At 39.5% G+C, this 20945-nt stretch overlaps 1 protein-coding gene across 1 annotated transcript in view; it reads left to right on the top strand.

The window, feature by feature from the left end:
- igdcc4 (immunoglobulin superfamily, DCC subclass, member 4) overlaps window positions 1–20945 on the top strand; it is a 117136-nt gene that overhangs the window by 30927 nt on the left and 65264 nt on the right. Inside the window, 1 exon segment of the mRNA XM_061765685.1 lies at window positions 15822–16136. Coding sequence (XP_061621669.1) covers window positions 15822–16136 — 315 coding nt within the window.

Consider the following 20945-nt stretch of genomic DNA (forward strand, 5'->3'; position numbering starts at 1 on the left):
GATTGGTGATCAGTTATCATTTTTTTAAACTCGGTGATTGGTGATCGGCCCCAAAAATCATGATCGTGTAAAGCCTAGTCGTAATTTGCCAATTTGATCAAATTGATCGGCTCCGCAAAAGACATTTATTCCGCGTCTCCATCGTGTACAGTATATTTGAATCCTAAAGTTAGTTTATTTTTAACCTTGTCGCGTGTCTTTTCACATAATACTGTAAATATCTGAGTGCCAATAAAGTTATAAAAAACAAAAACATGTCGCCAGTGTGGGACAGACAACACGTCTGAGACAGACAACACGTAATGCCTGGCTCAGACTACAAGACAAATTTGGTATTTCACGATTGCACTATGTCAAACTACTGCAATAAAATCTTGTATTACGATACCACCGCATCTGAACTGGTCGTTGCAGCATATATAAATAAACTAAAGTAATTTAATTACAGTAAGTTAGCACCCATTATTTCTGTCATGTTGTACTGTTGATTTGACCTGACTGATTAGAATACATGAATAGAATAGAGAATACTTTTGAAGATACTCAGTATACAGTCCACAAGTATATACAGTAAATGGACAAGTCCTTTAAATAGAGACATTGCTCCATCTTGTGACCGGATCGGTGATCGGTTATTGTTTTTTTAAACTCGCTGATCCATGATCGGCCCCAAAAAATCCTGGTCGTGTAAAGGTTAGTTTTATTTGTCATCAGATTATTCATGCTCATTATTTGAACAACAAACTCTTTTCTTTTTTCTCGAACCACGCCATCTTCTCTGTTGCCCAAATCCCAGTCACTGCAATCACCTTTCTTTTGATTGCTGCTGAATACCTTACTCTTTTTGCCGACATTTTAGATGGTGCTTTACTGTTGCACAATTTTTCTCTCTTAGAGGACACCTGCTGATGATATTACTTGAAGCAATTATTTCATATCATGGCTGCGGCCGGAGCATGCCCAGTCCCAGTGTACCGACCAATGAGAGAGGAGATATCAAGATGCCAATGTCTTTGACCAATCACAGTGCAGCTATTTTGTACTCCCCCATAGATATGGAGACTAGATCTGCCAGCATACTGTAGCAGCCCAGCTAAACGATGTGCCTACATGGCGGCCATGTTGGGAAGGTACACAACCGTATGCAGCACAGTACACAAGCCTTTGGTTTTATTGCCGTCCATACACATGGAATGTGCTGATGACTTTGACCCTCCTAGCTTAACGTTACCATTGGCACGCAGCTCAAAAGGGACATGTCATATCTATTCATATCTGTGCTGGGCCGTCCTCCATGCTCACAGGATGGCAGCGTGATGTGTTGCAATCGCAATGTTGGCGAGACGTTCAATTTATATATCTGATTGTACTTGTGTATAATATGCACCTGAAAATTTTAGCTTATTTAAAAGCAAAAAGGTGCATGTTGTACTTTAGAAATGATGGTAATTTATTCATCCCGTAAGGGAAATTTGTTGGTGGGGATGACATGGTGGCCTTACTCAAACTCAGGAAAGCCAATGAAATTCAGTGGGGATCCAACTAAGAGTGTCATTACTGGATCCTGCACTACTTTTCCATGGCTGTAATTGTTGCAAGATGGGAATTTTTCTTAATTTCTTAGTAATTAATTATACTTATTATATATATATATATATATATATATCGTTATACCAATCCTGTTAGTTTAGGCCAGCTGTGGGGTCAACCTTACATTGGGTTTTGATATAATTCATTTATTCAGCACTGTAAATTTTTCTTACTTTGGGCAGAAAAAAACCCCACCTGCTCTATAATTGGTGGTCCTTAGGTACATTTCCCAAAAACATTGAAAATGTAATGTTCATAATTATCTCTTGTGAAGTCAGTAAGTAGATGGTAATTATTTCAGTTTTGTGAAGCTTTGCAGTTGGAGTCGAGGGAACTGCATCAGCAGGGTAGTCAGAAATATGCTAAAATAAAAAAAGCGTTTGGTAAGGTTTCTTCTATTCCTCATTCAGATTCTATTCCTGACTCAGATTGGTCATCTCTGAGAACGTAAGACGCAATTTGCGGCGACTCCCAGAAGTTGCCGACACGGGGAAGATGAGTCGCTGTGAGAAGCACATTGAAGTTTCGTCATGGGAGGAAACGCAGCTGGAACGTTTGCGCTCCTGATAGGGCAGCTGTTCATTGTTGAGTGAATCATAGCCTCACACCAGCTTCGGGGAAACATTGAGTCCTCTGTTTGGAGTGTTGCAAATCCAATGAGATCTGATCCAAGAGCAAAAAAAGTATTTTTATAGAGAGAAGGTTTTGACTGTGCAAAAGGTATACTGTGTAACCACCGATCCATCCATCCATTTTCTATATCATTTCTCTCATCAGGGTTAGCTGGAGCCTAACCCAGCTAACTTTTTTGGCAGGAGGTGATGTAAATCCTGGACCAGCTGCCAGTCAGTCACAAGGTGCAACATTACAAATTTGTACAAAACCTTGTAGAGGTGCGGCAAAGGGAGAACCCATACATTTTGGTCCACACCCAGGTAGTTACTTTCCCTATTTGCCATTACAGTCTGGTTGCATTGGAGGTCAAGTGGGGGGTGACCCACCAGATTCGTCCATCCATTTTCTAGACTTGGGGTTCCAAACCTTTAAGCCAAGGGCAATATTTTACATGAGAAAAAAAAAATCTCAGGAACACCACCAAACAAAAATATCACATAAAGTATAACATACTGCCTGTCACTACACATCGCCGGCATAGATAGATCAACAAAGGTACATTAATTATAGTAAACGAATAATACCTTTTGGACCAATTAAGTGACATTGGATAATTTCTCTCACAGCACACTCATCTGATAATGGTTGGCAATCCCCTGATCTACATCCCTATGTCCCAATCTTTATTGAGCCAAGTCATCCATTTCTCACAGCATACCACAAAACAAAAATGTCACAAGAAGGTATGAATACTGAAATACTGATGATCTTGTCGTAATTGATTCACAAATTTAGTGTGAAATCTGGGCCTTTATAATTTAACACAAAGGCTAAAGTAAGATTATCATAAAACCCCAAATTTTGGGCAGGTTAAAGTCAAACTACTGGATGAACCACAAAAGGTGTGTAGGTTATAATATGACTACCGTAAAACTCACAAAGGTTGAGTCAGTAAAAACAAGACTACATTAAGAAAAAAAAAAATTGGGCTGGTGAAAATATAGTAAAAACCGCAAAATTTGCACAGGTAAGACAAGCATGAAACCCCTAAAGATTAAAGAAATTTAAATATGACTACTGTTAAAACCCTAAAAGCTTTGGGTTAAAACCCCCCAAATGTGCGCAGGTAAAAATAAAATGACTATAAAAAGTCCATCTATTGAGGGCTTCTGTTCTAGACTTTATGCACACACTGGCCTTATGGGGTTAGGTGTTGGAATGTAGGGATGGGTATTTGACTACTTTTCCTTGATCGACTAGGAAAAACAACGACAATGACTGTATAATCATACAATTATTGGCAGTTTCTGTCCTTCAACTTACGGCAAAACACATCCTGGTCACCGGCTCTTCCGGGTCCTTCCCTCAGGTAGGCGCTACCCATCAATGCAAACTAGAACTAGCAGACCTTCCAACAGCTTCTTCCCTCTTGCAATCAACTTCTTAAACAGCTAATTTCTAATTCCATTGCAACATGCTGCCAATTTGTTTTGTTTGAGTTTGTTGTCACATTTCTGTCGGGCCAATTTTATACTACTCGTGCACTCACTGTAGTAGTCTCGCCACGCTGCACTATTTGCATATCTGTTGTTGACAAATACTGGCCACTCATGCCAGAGTAGCATCTGCCCCATTTGCACACTGACTGAGGAGTATCTGCAACATTTGCACAATCAACATTGTCCCAGATTACCGCACTAGTCGTCACTTTAAACTGCATACACTCCTTGAAGTCTCGGCGCCCTTTGCACACTGGTCATTGCACCGGACTATTGCGAGATTAGTCATTCGAACTGCTCTAAGTGCATCTTTTTGCATAATTTTCCAAAAACAAAAAAAATAAAATAAAAAAATAATTGTACCGGCATTACCAGATAACTAACAACCCTTTATTGCTCAGTGACTGTTTTTTCAATGTCTTTATGTCTCAAATGTGTTTTCTGTCAATTGACTGTCTGTTGTCGTACTAGAGCGGCTCCAACTATCGGAGACAAATTCCTTGTGTGTTTTTTGGACGTACTTGGCAACTAAAGATGATTCTGATTCTGATTCTGATCAGGTCAGCCTTAAATCATCTAAAAGTGAAATAATGCATACAATGACTACCCTACAAATGTAAGTATAATATTATTTTACACTTTGTTATTAAAGATTGACTTCAAGGGTTATTTCGAATAAAAAGTACAAAGCAGTGCTAGTTAGCAATAAGCTAATTACATGAACTCACCAAAGAATCCACAGCCACAATCTTACCATCATGTTGCTAACCTATCCATTAGAATTGAGTTGATTGCTGAGGATGATTTTTTTATTTTCCCCAGATCTTTTTTTTTTTTTTTTTCGCAGCTTCCACAGTTCAAAGTGCATCCTCGTTGATGTTCATTGCTTGCACTAACAACATAGCGGCTAACAGAGAGGAGCTAGTATACAACAGCACTGTCAGTTTTACCAAGTTAGTGACATTTCTGAACCCTCATGCGACTTAAAAGGTGACGAGTAAGTTTAAATCCTGCAAAGAAACAACATGAGCAAAATTCACCCATCCATTTTCTCTACCGCTTATCCTCACTAGGGTCGAAGGGCGTAGCAACATAGCGGCTAACAGAGAGGAGCTAGTATACAACAGCACTGTCAGTTTTACCAAGTTAGTGACATTTCTGAACCCTCATGCGACTTAAAAGGTGACGAGTAAGTTTAAATCCTGCAAAGAAACAACATGAGCAAAATTCACCCATCCATTTTCTCTACCGCTTATCCTCACTAGGGTCGAAGGGCGTGCTGGAAACTATCCCAGCCGGGGGTAATGAGGAAAATCATTTTTGTATTGTTTTCCGTATGACAAGAAAGAAAGTGGAAGGTGATCATGGGGAACACACGGTACCCATTTATAAGTTAAAAAAAGCAGTGATTTATCAACATGGTGGAAACGTTTAATCCGAGGCACAGTTGATATAAAATCTCTGCCCACATCTGTTCAAAAGCGCAAGTTATTGTAATGTAAAATAAATAAATAAGTAAATCTTTTTTTTCACCATTATTATGACATAACCTGAAAAACTCAATTGTACACACAAATATGTACACACTTTTCTATAAATGTGGCTGTGGCCGTATTCAAAATTGACGAATGTCATTCAAACTCATGTTAAATGGGAGTCAGTACACACCTGCCAAAATTTAAAGTGCCTAACTGAAGGTTTTGTGTGAGCACTGACTGGACTGGTACCAGGCAAATCATGCAGTTTGACAGCTCATCTTATGATGTTCAATTGTTGAAAATTTAAAATGTTATTTTACTAAGGTACATTTTTACATAGGTTTATTTCTATATTTTTTATAATAACCTTGTCATTTGTTTTTTTTTTTTACAAGCAAAGGAGAAAGTCTTTTCGGATTTTCGTGGAAAGTAACTGGAGATTTTATTTTGCGGCCATATAACTCAGCCCTACTATCTACACCATTTAGTCACAGTAGTTAGCTCTTAAAATAAACCCCAATGCATGTGCTTTTGATACTTAATATAAAAATTATTCAAAGAGCAACATTCTAAGCAACTCAGTACTAAATAAATTAGGTTGCTAGTTAGAAAACTGGCAGACCAGATGTTCTGATACAAAAGAAAAACTGTTTAAAGTGCTTTAAAGCGCTGCACACGTTAAGTATGGTTCCACTTTAGAGGCTAGCGGAAACCTGAGCTTTGGTCACGTTGGGGTCACTGGGGGGTCCACAGGCAGTGTGTTGACAGTGACCCTGACCCGGTGAAATATTCACTTGCCAGCGTCACTCTCAATGAACTGTCCCTCCTCCTCATCCCCCTCCTCCTAGTTTCTCTCTGGCCTCTGTTTCTTAAAACCTTTTGAAGAACTCAAGTGATTCATTTACAGAAATAGATGATCTCGGCACTGTTTGTTTACAGATTATTTGTGTCATTTTATAAGCATTTTGAGTTGTCCCTGAAATCATTCACTTAGTTGCAATAGCCACTCTGTATTGGAGGAATGCTGAATTTGTTCCTTCATATTTACAGAACAGTGGTGCAAAATATTTTTGTAAATAAAGTTTCATGATAATACTCATAATAGGTGGGTGGCACAGGTCTTTGACTATTCTATATTTATTCAGATTCAGAAAACGTATTCCTGTGGGGCAATTAAGCAAACAGTGAGAAGCACAGTGTGTGTGTGTGTGTGTGTGTGCACAATGTGCATAAAATACATAAGTAAAATTAGTCCAGTACAGTGGAACCTCGATTTAACAGATGAATAGGGGGGAGAGGTCATCCGTAAAAGCTGTTTGTCCATTAATATGAAGCAATTCTTTTCGTGGCCTAAAACACACATTTCAGTTCATTATTGTCAATAAATGTAAGTTTCCCTAAACTTATTTTTAAACATAGCTGATGGTCTCATATAGCCGTGATAGTGTGCTGATTGTTGGTGCTTGGGAGGGCTGATAATGGCATACTGGTGGGAGAAAGTTGTCGAGTCGGTCGCTTTCTTGATCCAGGAGGTTAGTGCGCTTCCTTTCTCACCTCCGTTACAGTTGGATGCCGTAGTGAAGGGCTAATGCATATGTGAAAGACCATTATGAGACAAAGCATAAAGGTTCATGTTCAAAACGTGAAAACAAAAATATAATAAAATAATAATAATAATGAGATGGTCCTTGTTCAGTCATCATATTTTGGGGTAAAAAATGCCACTATTTCACAAATTCTACCAGGGTATGTATGTAATGTTTTAGCACAGCGGTACATATCAGCAGTCACGTGACAATATTAATACCGAAAGGTTTTTGAATTGTACTGAATTGATTAAATTTGACAGAGGTATTTTTTTTAACCTGGTTGATCTCACTGAGATTAAAAACCTCTTTTACAAGACAGACCTGGCCAAGACAGGCAGCAGCAAAAAACACAAAGAAGTTACAGATATGCAAGGAAAGACACAGTAGAAATTGAGCCAACATTTTGGATTTACCATCTATGAGTAATACCTACGAATCCATTGTTCAAACAGCTGAGCTAATACATCGACATTCTATAGAAACTGCTTCCATTTCTTTCATCATAGATTTTAAAAAACATTTAGGGACACCAGTTCCCTGATCTTGAAGTCATTCTGCAACAAATTTCAGGCTGTAGGTGCAGAGTACCCAAAAGCCCTTCTCCCAATTTCTGTTTGAGCTATTTATTACAAGCAGATGTATATCCAACGACTAGGCTACTTAAATATATATCACAATACATAGACACTATATAATCTTCTAGACCTTTGTGACAACAATGGGGACATTTTATTTAGGGTAATAGCTCACAGCAACATATTTGAAAAAAACAAAACTATGAGCTAGTTAATTTTTGGAACAGAGAAATCTTTTAATCATGTACTATGAACTGAACTGGTTCATTTTAAAAATTGTGAAATTAACTTTGAACTAGTTTGTAGATAAAATTAAATTTCCCAATACTGAATGACAAATCAAGACCTTTTGAAGTTACTTAAATGATATATATTTCAATAGCCAGCTCCATCCTCTGATCACAAATCAATAGAGTATGCATTTTCCTCACTAAAATGAAAGTCAAAAAGTGAAGAGGGTGCAGTGAAGGCCCCATTTTTTGGGCAGTTTCTACTTTTGTTTTGTCACGTTCTACACATCCAACACATATAGGCTGATCCCTGACTTTTGCCAAGTTTTCAGTGAGGTGGGTAATGGTTGTTTTAATGACTTAAGGAAACCTAATAATTAATTACTGCATTTGTAATGGGGAAGCGAAGCCATGGAGTGCCAGATTGCATGCTCCTCTGAAATCCTGTTTAAGGGTGTGGCTTGGGTTGGATTTGGATGCATGGACTGTATATGTTATCTCCAGGACGTGCTTGTGTGAAAGAGCATCATGCAGCCTTTCTGTGGATTACCCAGCCTCTTCGTCAGGACGTGACGGCGGGGGGTCAGGCCTCATTTAGTCAAGGGAAAAATTCCATCTCCCATTAACGTAATTAATCCAACACCAGCGCAGGGAAGAGAAAGCTTAAGGACATCAGTATGTGTGCGTGTGTGCGGAGTATGTGTTTGCAAAGTAAATTAGTTTTTTTGTAGAATGTGCAATAGGAGGGATGTATAGATATTGCGATAATATCATGATACAGTGACAATATTTCATGGTATCTGTGTAACTGAAGAACTGACTTACTGTCTATTTTGCACATTAAATAAGCAAAAAAAATAAGAGAACGGGAGATTTAATACAAAATGAGTATTTCCTTAATAACAGTCTGATGAAACGCTGATATGATCAAATGTTTTTTCAGGAGTGAAGAAGAAACACAATAACCCTTTATTCGATTGATTAAGCACTTTGCAAATCCATCCATTTTCAACACTGCTTATCCTGGTTAGGGGCGCGGGGCGCTGGAGCCTATCCCAGCTGACTTCGGGCGAAAGGCAGACTACACCCTGAACTGGTCGCTAGTCAGTCGCAGGGCACATCACTTTGCAAATGTAAATTGTGTTACATTTAATGTATTAATAGATGGTGTGACGGTGGCCGACTGGTTAGCACATCTGCCTCACAGTTCTGAGGACTGGGGTTCAAATCCCAGCCCCCCTTGTGTGGAGTTTGCATATTCTCCCCGTGCCTGGGTACTTCAGTTTCCTCCCACATCCCAAAACATGCATGGAAGGTTAATTGAGAACTCTAAATTGCCCGTAGGTGTGAATGTGAGTGCGAATGGTTGTTTGTTTATATGTGCCCTGTGATTGGCTGGCGACCAGTTCAGGGTGTACACCGCCTCTTGCTCAGTGTCTGCTGGGATTGGCTCCAGCATCCTCAAGACCCTAGCAAGGCGATATAAGCGGTACAGAAAATGGCTATAAAACGATTTAGGAGGTTTCTTAACGTAGATATTGTGGACTGTCCTATGTTGTGAGTCTCTGGTTTCTGTTTTCTTCAACTTTAAAATATAGATCCCGAAGTAAAAAAAAAAAATTTTCAGCACACAATATTCTGAAAGTTTTGTCTTTTAATTTTAAGTTGAAATCATCACAATTTAGAATTTAATGGCTAATTAAGTCATTCGATTTTTCCCTGAATGCATCAGACTCAAGCCAATTTGACGGCACGCATGGTTGCGGCGGCGCATATAAGGTGCGTTTAGAAATTCGATCTGACACCCTAACTCTCCTCCGAGAGTGCAAATGTTCAGCACATTCCAACAGCTCTCTGAGTTTCCCAACGGTCCGGAGTGTATTTCTGTATGCACCCTAAAACGCCTTTTGACTCCCCTCAGCCTGTGTTGAATTCTGGGTAACATAGTAACGAGCCCCGTTTGTGGTACTGTCTGGGGCAGCATTGTAGGGTAGGAAATATAGGTTTTGACATATTTCCTAGAAAATTAATAGTGCAGAAACAAACCAACATTATATATGCTTGTAAATCCTAATTTGGTATTGTGATCTGCGTCAGACCTAATTCAGCAACCCGAGGATAGGCGATGCTAGCATGCAGCGCAGCTAGTCCCATTAAAAAGTAGTAGGCATATAAGTGATAGATATAAACAAACTGGTATAATTCCTACCTCGTTTACCTAATTTGGATGTAAATACCTTCAAATTAAAGCAGAAAGTCTGCGGTTATATCACCTGTTGTTGGGTTCCGTTCAAATCCACTGGGGTGGTGTTTACAGCCAAAAAGATGAGAATATTCCATGAATGAAGAGATGAACAAGTTTATGGAGTGAACTACATGCCTGAGCTGAGCTCATTCTATGTATATATTGATGTGCATCGTATAAGCTTTATTAAATAACTTGAGCTTTTATTTAGGAGAGTAATGATAAGATCAATGTTTTCCAAACTTTGTTGAGCCAAGGTACTTATTTTACATTAGAAAACCTCATGACAAACCACCAAACAAAAACAAGATAAAAAGTTGAAATACTGAAATAATAATCTTGTCTCAATTTAGTCACAAATGTACTTACTCAGTGTGAAATCTGGGCTCCTTGAGTTGAATAATGGCAACAGGTTTATTGTACCTTTTGCCAACCAAAGGAAGAGCATTTAATTCTTCTGCCTGCCACTATATGCTGCTGGCATAGCTAGAACAACAAATATATATTTTTGATCAATAAAAAAAAAAATACTTTAAATAATAATACAACCCCAATTCCAATTAATTTGGGACGTTATGTTAAACATAAATAAAAACAGAATACAATGATTTGCAAATCATGTTCAACCTATATTTAATTAAATGCACTACAAAGGCAAGATATTTAATGTTCAAACTAATATGTTATTGTTTTTAGCAAATAATCATTAACTTAGAATTTTATGGCTGCAACATGTTCCAAAAAAGCCGGGACAGGTGGAAAAAAAGACTGAGAAAGTTGAAGAATGCTCATCAAACACCTGTTTGGAACATCCAACAGGTGAACAGGCTAATTGGGAACAGGTGGGTGCCATGATTGGGTATAAAAGGAGCTTCCCTGAATTGCTCAGTCATTCACAAGCAAAGATGGGGCGAGGTTCCTCTCTTTGTGAACAAGTGCGTGAGAAAATAGTCGAACAGTTTAAAGACAATGTTCCTCAATGTAGAATTGCAAGGAATTTAGGGATTTCATCATCTACGGTCCATAATATCATCAAAAGGTTCAGAGAATCTGGAGAAATCACTGCATGTAAGCGGCAAGGCCGAAAACCAACATTGAATGCCCGTGCCCTTCGATCCCTCAGGCGGCACTTTATCAAAAACCGACATCAATGTGGAAAGGATATCACCACATGGGCTCAGGAACACTTCAGAAAACCAATGTCAGTAAATACATTTCGGCGCTACATCCGTAAGTGCAACTTGAAACTCTGCTATGCAAAGCAAAAGCCATTTATCAACAACACCCAGAAACGCCGCCGGCTTCTCTGGGCCCGAGCTCATCTAAGATGGACTGATGCAAAGTGGAAATGTGTTCTGTGTTTTGACGAGTCCACATTTCAAATTGTTTTGGGAAATTTTGGACGTCGTGTCCTCCGAGCCAAAGAGGAAAAGAACCATCCGGACTGTTATGGACGCAAAGTTCAAAAGCCAGCATCTGTGATTGTATGGGGCTGTGTTAGTGCCAATGGCATGGGTAACTTACACATCTGTGAAGGTACCATTAATGCTGAAAGGTGCATACAGGTTTTGGAGAAACATATGCTGCCATCCAATCAACATCTTTTTCATGGACGCCCCTGCTTAATTCAGCAAGAAAACGCCAAACCACATTCTGCACGTGTTAGAACAGTGTGGCTTCGTAGTAAAAGAGTGCTGGTACGAGACTGGCCTGCCTGCATTCCATACCTGTCTCTCATTGAAAATGTGTGGCGCATTATGAAGCGTAAAATACAACAACGGAGACCCCAGACTGTTGAACAGCTGAATCTGTACATCAAGCAAGAATGGGAAAGAATTCCACCTACAAAGCTTCAACAATTCGTGTCCTCAGTTTCCAAATGTTTATTGAATGTTGTTAAAAGAAAAGGTGATGTAACACAGTGGTAAGCATGACCCTGTCCCAGCTTTTTTGGAACGTGTTGCAGAAATTTCGAGTCTCCAATTCATGCATGTTTTTTTGGGCGGGGGGGGATGTGGGAGGAAACCGGAGTGCCCGGAGAAAACCCATGCAGGCACGGGGAGAACATGCAAACTCCAGGGATTGAAGCCCGGTCCTCAGAACTGTGAGGCTGACGCTCTAACCAGTCGGCCACCGTGCCGCCTAATTATTATTATAATATATATATTATAATTATAATTTTTTGAGCAATTAAGTAGACATTAAATAGACACATTGCACCATCTTGTGATCGGTTTAAAAACACCTTTTTCACAGCCCCGAGGTAGCGGTAAACATCTATACAATGGTACAAATTTTTTTTCATTTTACTTATGCCTGTGTATGATACGCACGATTTTTGATGATTTTTTTTAAAGGGAAAAAAAAACATATTAAACACGAGAATTTACGGTATATCAAATTTGTAGCCCTTCACATTAATCAGTTCCCAAGAAGTAGCATTTAGTTTCAAAAAGGCTGGTGAGTACATCGCTCCCTCTCATATGATTTTGCTTAATTGTTGTTCATTATGTTTTGTTTCATCATTTAACAATACCAAATAGACAACAATAGTCAGATAATTAATAGTTATTAGCAAAAAATATATTTTGCAATAAACTTTATTGAAAAATAATTGTTTATCCGATTATTTGATAAATCAATGGAATAATTGATAGAACAATCGATTCTAAAAATATTTGATAGTTAAAGTCCTAGATTTAATGTCTTCATCAAGTTTACGTTAATGTTAATGTTAATGTTAATGTTAATGTTAATGTTACACTGTTATCTGCTGTGAAAACTGCTTGTCACTACAATGACAATCAATTGACACTGGATTATGCAGAAAAAAAAATAATTTTATTCAAAGATAAATGAGGAATAAGAGAGAGAAGTGTCACACTTTCTCATAAAGATTAATTTTCCCCCTCAGAATAGGCCATAAAATAAAACATACCATCCATCTAGAGTAGAGAGAGCAGCCAATTCATTTATATGGATCAATAAATTAGTAATGTTTAGGAAATTTGATGCAAGCTCTTCCACAAAGTTGAGATAATTGAACAGATGTTGGTGCATAATAGATGAAGATGCGATAATGGTTGAAAATGCATGGTCTGGGTGCAGCAGTGGGTAAACCCAACGACCTGGCTTTGTTACAAGGACAAGATAGCAGGTTTTAGCACCACTGTGTGTGTGTGTGTGTGTGTGTGTTGAAGTGGACTTTTAAAGCAATTCCAGGCCAGTCCATTTCACCTACCTGTCTTAGCCATACTCCTTTCGAAAACCAATCACGTAACAGCCTGTCACAGATATTGAGTCTTCAGCTCCTTTTTTTTTATCTCCCACTTCAGTCATTAGGACCTTTTATCCCAAGACCCCATACCCCCCACCCCTTTCTTTCTCTCTTCCGCTGCCATTATGTTTTCCACAGAACTAAATTCAGAAGCACTCTCCTCAAGCAGGGGAATTTAAGCAACTGAACTATGAAGGTCAGATGCTATTCAAAGCAAAACAGGAAATTATGAGAATGACTTGTGTTCACATATGCAGGATAGATAGATAGATAGATAGATAGATAGATAGATAGATAGATAGATAGATAGATAGATAGATAGATAGATAGATAGATAGATAGATAGATAGATAGATAGATAGATAGATAGATAGATAGATAGATAGATAGATAGATAGATAGATAGATAGATAGATAGATAGATACAAAAGCACATATAGACATTTCATTGTCAGCCATGAACACCTACACCATGGTACTGCACAACAATATACAGACTGTTGTAATTCCCACACCATTCACCTGATTTGGATGTAAATACCCTCAAATTAAAGATGGAAGTCTAAAGTCAAAGCACATCTGTTTAGATTAGTTTCAAATCCATAGTGTTTCTTTGTTTTTTTTAACTGCTAAAAAGATAAGAATTGTCGATGTCCCAATATTGTCGGACTTGATTGGATTGTCACTATCAAGTATCGGTACTCGGTATCGGCGATGACTCAAAAGTAAGTAATTGTACTCCGTCTGAAAAAAAGCGGTATTGGTACATTCCTACACTCAACATTGCGAAGTAGTCACTTCTACTGAAACACTATGCTGCTGTTTGGTTAGCAACCCTGAACAGGATAAGGGGAAAGATAATGTATGGATAGACGATGGAAATAGGAAAGTGTTTATTTGCCTTCAGTAGATAACCCACTCTGTAACTAATTGGGTAAGGCATCTGTATAGGGACGGTCACTATTTGAGGAAGCAAGGTATTACTTATGAGGAGGTAACTGACACTAAATTGGAAGAAATTGAGATCCTGGAACGGTATAGTGTTCTCCTAGGTTCCACCTAAAATCCGTACATTCGTCAATAGATTAAGGTAAGCAAATTCCTGTATACATCCAGTGAATAGTATGCACAAGATCTTATCCAAGTGCTGCTTGTGAGGCACTCTGTGACTCATCTCCCAACACCTCAGGCTCCATGACTTGCCCTCTCTAAATATAATAGTCTGGTGCTGACATCCAAATCCTTTCTGAGAGCCTCTGCCTATTTCATTCACAAAGCCCCTCCCTCTCTCCCTTCTCGTCTTCCTCGGTCCACTCCTCTCTGTCCATGAAACACCCCACCTCAGAAATGCACCGTCCTCCGATCCGTGTGTGTGCTGACAGCACTATTGACTTGGTCGAAGCCCTGCTATGAAATGACAAATGGCCCGAAAAGCAATAATCAAATCAGTGATGGGGAAAATGGTGATGTTTGAGTTACAATAAAGACTAATCAAATGGTTGCTACAGAGTAGCACCATTGTGTAGTTATAACAAGCATTGCATTACACTTCAAAAGGTTTTCCAATAACCGTGATCGGCTTTAGGCTTGCACATGGAACAAATTGTTGTTGTGCCTTTTCCTGGAATTAGTCCCTGATTAGTGAAAATTGGCTGACAGTTAGGGGTTGAAACGCCACCCCAGGAGCTACTCGACTATATTTGCAGTCTTCACGTATGAGTTCCTCTTTTCTCAGTTCACTATTGTTATTATTGTGCCTTTTTCTAGAAATTACTTTCTTCAAGCTTCTCATTAGCTAGAATTGCCTTACAATTGGGGGTCATAGCGCCACCCCAGGATGTCTTTCCAAATATATGATTCCACATATTCTCAATTCACCATAATGTTGATTGAGTGTTTTCTAGATATGACTTTCTTCCAGTACCTGATTGGCTAAAATGACAGTCCAGAAAGACTATAGGTTTTTATTGATTCAGCCTTTGTTTTTACTGTGCTTTTTTTGTTGTTGAAAATACTGTCTTCCGGCCTCTGATTCGGGTTAATAGCACCACCTCAGGAATAAATCACCTTCACTCTTAGTCCAAATATATGATTCCCTTTATTCTCATTTCACATATCATGTTTTTGAGTTTCCTGGAAATGACTTTTTACCGGCTTCTGATTGGCTAAGATGGCCTTAAAGGTAGGCATCATGTCATGCCATGCAACTTCACGGTGAGTTCAAATGTATGATCACCCCTTATGTTTGATTTCTTTCTTTTTTTTGGGGATTATTATTTTTTCACTTACTATTATTTTTATTGTCTTTTCCGGAAAGGACTTTCTTCAAGCTGCACATTGGCTCAAATGTCATTACAATTAGATCTTATAGGACCACCTTAAGAGTTCTTGCTCTTTGTTTGTAGGCCATGATTCCTGTTTTTTTCATGACACAATGGTGGTTGTTGTGCCTTTTTCTCGAAATGACTTCCTTCAGACTAAATTGGTCTTGCAGTTTGGGGGTCACATTGCCACCTCAGGACTTAATCCCCTATATTTGGAGGCCTCATGGACTGTATGATTACCACTTTTCTCAGCTCAACATTGTTATTGTGCCTTTTCTGGAAATTACCTTCTTCTGGCTTCACGTTGGCTAAAACAGCCTTACACCGAGGAGTTACAGCACCATCTTAAGAGTTAATTCCCAGTCCACATGTGAGAATCTATTTTTTCTCAATTCACAGATAATTCTGTTTCGGTGGAGGTGAGCTGCGGGGCCGGACCCAGCCATGTAGTGTTGGAGCCGGGGTCACCCCTCACGCTGGACTGCAAGCTGGGGGCCAGCGACACACCGCTCAACATCTCCTGGCTGCATAACGGCCAGCCCCTTCCTCAGGAGGCGAGCGAGGCACGGCGGTATGTCGCCGACCAGTCCCTCCTCCTGCTGCTCGGCTCCAAGGATGGAGCTCCCTCCCAGGCTGTGGAGGGAGGCTATAGCTGTGTGAGTGCCAGCGCCCATGGAGCCCTAACCAGCCGGACTATCAATGTGCTGCTGGCAAGTAAGTGGCCGTCCACCGTGTATGTGTGTATGCCCGAAAACTGTCATTCTGGTAGCTTTTTTCTTGCTAATGCTGGTTGGTGAGAATGCAGTGGCAGTTCTACATTAGGGGCAGTGCCCCACCAGATGCAGAGAACTGTCCCATTTTTATTTGTATCCAATATAGGTTTTCGATTTGTTGTATTGAACAGTTGCCTGGAGGAGTTGTGTCATGTCAATCTGGATTAACTTCCGATTGATAAGGTCATATGGTGTCTTTAAATGGTTAAATTGTTTGGACTGAGTCTTTTGTTAATGAGCTGGGGAATCTCTCCCTATACATGTTCTAAACTCCTGTTTCCGTGCTATTGTTATATTTTAGGAGAAATAGTATGCATCTTTTTCAATTAAAACACTTCCTCTGTCTTAATAACATGTCTGTGACATACCCCAAGGATCAAGAATTATAAGCACACCCTATTTTTAGAGAGGAAATTATATCAGCTTGATTTGAGGGGATGGTCCTGTCTCATGCAAATGAGCCACTGCACACACCACGTCCCCTTTACTGCGGTGAGTGTCATTTTTCCATAATATGCATGAATAATGCTGCTGGTTGCATTCAAGTAGTGGACTCCATATGGCCTCAATCACTTCCAGACACAATCAATAATAATTCCCATACAGCCAGGAGAATTCCTAATGATCAATTAATCAGTTATTACGGTCCTCTATATTCACAATCCCATCAATGCAGGAAAGTGGGGAAAATGTGTTAACTCTCCTCACTTGTCATCAAACATGGATTTCCTGTATATATATATTTAGGCAACAAAATGTGTGACACTATACCTGTAACTTCACTCTTAAGGCCACCTGAACTTTCCTTTGTGTATTCTTTTGGTTTTGAAACACTTTCAATGTACTTGCTGACCTTTGTCACTTTTTTCATGTACCGTATTTTTCGGACAATGTTGATTACAATGACAAAGAGTCGCAGTTTTTTTCATAGTTTAGCCGGGGTTGCGACTTATACTCCGGAGCGACTTATATGTGAAATTATTAACACATTATTATATAATTTCACGTTATTTTCACACTGACAACTGCAAGAGGGCGCTCTAGGCCTGACGAAAGCGACGTAGAAGAGGAAGCAGCGCATCGTCTACCTCCGAGCTGGCGGAGTTGTTTAGAAGTGACATAGAGGATGAAGATTTCATTGCATGTTGCGGCTACTAAAGTATAATTTTTTTTTAGACTTTACACCCATCTGATCGGCTTGATCGCCATCGTGTACAGTATATTTGAATCCAAAAGCTAGTTTATTTTAGCCTTGTCTTGTGTCTTTTGACGTACTGCTATAAATATGTGACAGCCAATAAAGTTATTTAAAAAAAAAACATGTCGGCGGTATGGGACAGACAACACGTCTGAGACAGACAACACATAATGTGTGGATCAGACTACAAGACAAATTTGGTCTTTAATGATTCCAATATGTCAGACTACTACAATAAAATCTTCGCATCTTTACGATCACGGGGCTTTTGTCTTGTCAACGCAAACCCGACCGGATACACCATGGCGACGACATCGCAATTTGTGCATTATAAGTACAAAATGGGGAAAAACGTGTGGTGGTGGTCACCGGTGCTCAGGAGATTACGTTCATTCAACGATTGGTTGCGGTATTTTCACGTACTTTTAATACGATACGGCTCACAAGCAGACAAGAAAACGTTATGGAGCCTAGCAAGCTAGTGCTAGCACTAACGGTTGTACGTAAACATGCCGGCGTTATGTCGAATCATGCTCTAAAGTTTCGGTGTGTGTGAAGTAATTTCATTACAATAAAGTAATTCAATTCCAATAAGTTAGCAACCATTATTTCTGTCATGTTGTAATGTTCGTTTGACCTGACTGATTAGAATACATGACCTGACTAGAGCAGTGATTTCCAACCTTTATTGAGCGAAGGCACATATTTTACAATTGGAAAATCTCATGGCACACCAACAAACAAAAATGTCACAGAAAGTATCTACACAGTAATTACTGTATGTACTTCCTGCCAGCTAATAAAGGAGCATTCATTTGTTCTGTCTGTCACTATGCATCACTGGCATAAATAGAGGAACAAAGATACATTATTTCTTGTAAATGAATAATTTTTTGAGCAGTTAAGTAAAATTTGATAATTTCCCATGGCACACCTGAAGATCGCTCTTGGCACACTAATGTGCCACGGCAGACTGGTTGGGAAGCACTGGACAAGAGAAGACTTTTGAAGATACTCAGTATATAGTACACAAGTATATACAGGAAATGAACAAGTCATTGAAATAGAGACATTGCTCCATCTTGTAATCGGATCGGTGATCGGTTATCGTTTTTTTTAAACTCGGTGCACGGCCCCAAAAATCCTGATCGTATAAAGCCTACTTTTTTTCAAACAACATCATGAATTTACATGATTTGTTGGATACTAAGATACAAAAATGGTCACCTAAAGAATGTTTTTTTTGAGTGTAGCTCCGCCCATTGCCCCCATTGTAGGGAGGGTGGGATGAGCGGTAGCTCATTTGCATGAGACAGGACAGCCCCTTTGTTTCAATTTCAGCGACACTCCCAAAATAGGTGAAATGTGTAATATAATTCAGGATCATGTGGTATTTTGACAAAAATGTGTGATTGACTGGGAGCAGTTTTAAATTGTGACAATGCACCTTTAAAACATTGGCTGGTTTTATGATTGTGGCAGCTTGTGCCTTTTTGATTCATTTTACATGATTTCTTATGGGAAAAATTGTCACAGTGCTACAGAACAGATTGTGTTCAACTGTGGAGGTTCCACTGCACTTTAATTGCATAACAGATTCACCTACACTGAACCCTTTACAACAACAAAGGCTTCAATCGCAACAAGCACATTCTTTCAAACGCAACAGTCAGGAAGGTTATGAAAGAGTGTCCGCAGGTGTCCGTCCCTCTGGGAGGATCTTTCTTTCTCTTCAGGGGACAAGAGGACAGACAGTAGCTTTTTAATGGTCCTTCCAACGAGGGCCTCTTTGTCTGCGGCTCTTAGGAGGTTGTCTTTATTGAGTCATTAGGTTAGTGTAAAATGAGACCGTGTACTTTGCGGATGCCCGTGCTTTTGTCAAGTGTCACATGCCTATTTATAAGGAGGTCTTGTTTGAGGACAATAAGGCGGGGTGGGGGCAGAGAATCAGGGGCGGGGGTGGGTGGAGAGGGGTTCTCAGTTGTGTGAATGGAGGGGAGGTGGATGGTGCTGACAAGTAGTCTTGGTGAAGGGAAAGGTTTCCAAGACCATTACAAGTGACCTTCAGTCTGTTTATCTGCGTACGGTGTTTGAATTAAATCAGTGACGGAGATTCTATGGAGTGAGATTTGATCAACGCAGCGAGAGGTCGACGCTGAAGTGCTTTAACATTGACATTGAGCCAATGTTCTCCTCTTTGCCAGCAAAAAGAAAAACAACACATCTCACATCGCATCTGTGGAAGCGCATTAGCCTTGCCACGTTTTCCCAGTGGTGCCATGCACAGGAATATGAACGAGAGTGGATAATGGAAATAGCAAAATTGTGAGACAACATATGGTGTGCATATTTCCTGCCATAATGACGCCCCCCCCCCAAAAAAAACTGCTCTTGACATTCATTGGACGATTTTACCTCTCTTCTTATGGCCTGCCAAAGTGAATGTTAATGTTTTAATTCCCAGTTCAAGTTTGCCTTCATTACTGAAGATTTGATGCATCATTCTCCAACTGAAATTAACGTACATTAGTTGTTGTTTTTTTTACAGGGAGGCATGTTTAACTCACGTAACATATTTTCAAGTGACACTTCCCACACACGAACTACGGCGGTAGAGAAGATGGCTAAACTCATTATTCAAGCCATTTACCCTGTTTTTTTAACTGTTAGTTGTGCCATCAGAGAAAGCTCTGTCTTTTCCCACTTGTTGAAATGTCCTATCACAGGACACAGATAAACAATCGCCCACACATACATTCACCCCTATGGACAATTAAATGGTCAATCTTCAGTTCACCTAACATGCATCCATGTTTTTGAAATGTGGGAGGAAGCCGGAGTAACCACCCGTTTGGAGAACATGCAAAGGCCAGAACAGAGATTCAAACACCAAACCTCAGAGCTTTAAGCCAGACATGCTAACAATTCAATTGCTTCAAAAGGAAACAAACCTGGCCCTAATTTACATTTAAATTGAGTTGATTGAAAAATAGACTTGGTGGAAATTCAGACATTGTAAACATTAGCTTTGAGAGACTGGCTAATTATTTTACTTTTTTGTTGCTTGGATTAACGGCAGAGACGACATGCTCTTTTGTAGTGAAATAGATAGCACACTGAAGTCTACTAGCAGGCCATGTATTGCTAAATTACTCAAAGACAACCCAACCAAACAGTTTATCCATTTGTGAGAAAATGACTTGCATAAACCCAATGATGGAGGTTTGGTTCCAAGTCTGTCCCTTTAGAAGTAGCTACTCAATTACCAGGCAGTGTTTGAATCTCATATGTACAACTGTTTACAATATCCAATCGCCTTAACCTCCTCACCCACAGGTTCCGCTGGATTCATTTACCGGTAGATACTTTGAAAAAAAAAAAAATCCTTGCACAGGGGGAGGTGGGGGACTGCATTGATAGCTATGGGGTCAAAGAGTGGGGCATGCACAGACACAAGAAGACAGGGTCCACTGGTGACTGTCAACCATTGAAACCATTAAAGAACACTGTTCTGATTGTAAATGATGTGAAATGTATACAGTATATTAGTGT

The sequence above is a fragment of the Phyllopteryx taeniolatus genome, chromosome 2, assembly GCF_024500385.1.
Source record: "Phyllopteryx taeniolatus isolate TA_2022b chromosome 2, UOR_Ptae_1.2, whole genome shotgun sequence".
In the NCBI taxonomy this organism is placed as follows: domain Eukaryota; kingdom Metazoa; phylum Chordata; class Actinopteri; order Syngnathiformes; family Syngnathidae; genus Phyllopteryx; species Phyllopteryx taeniolatus.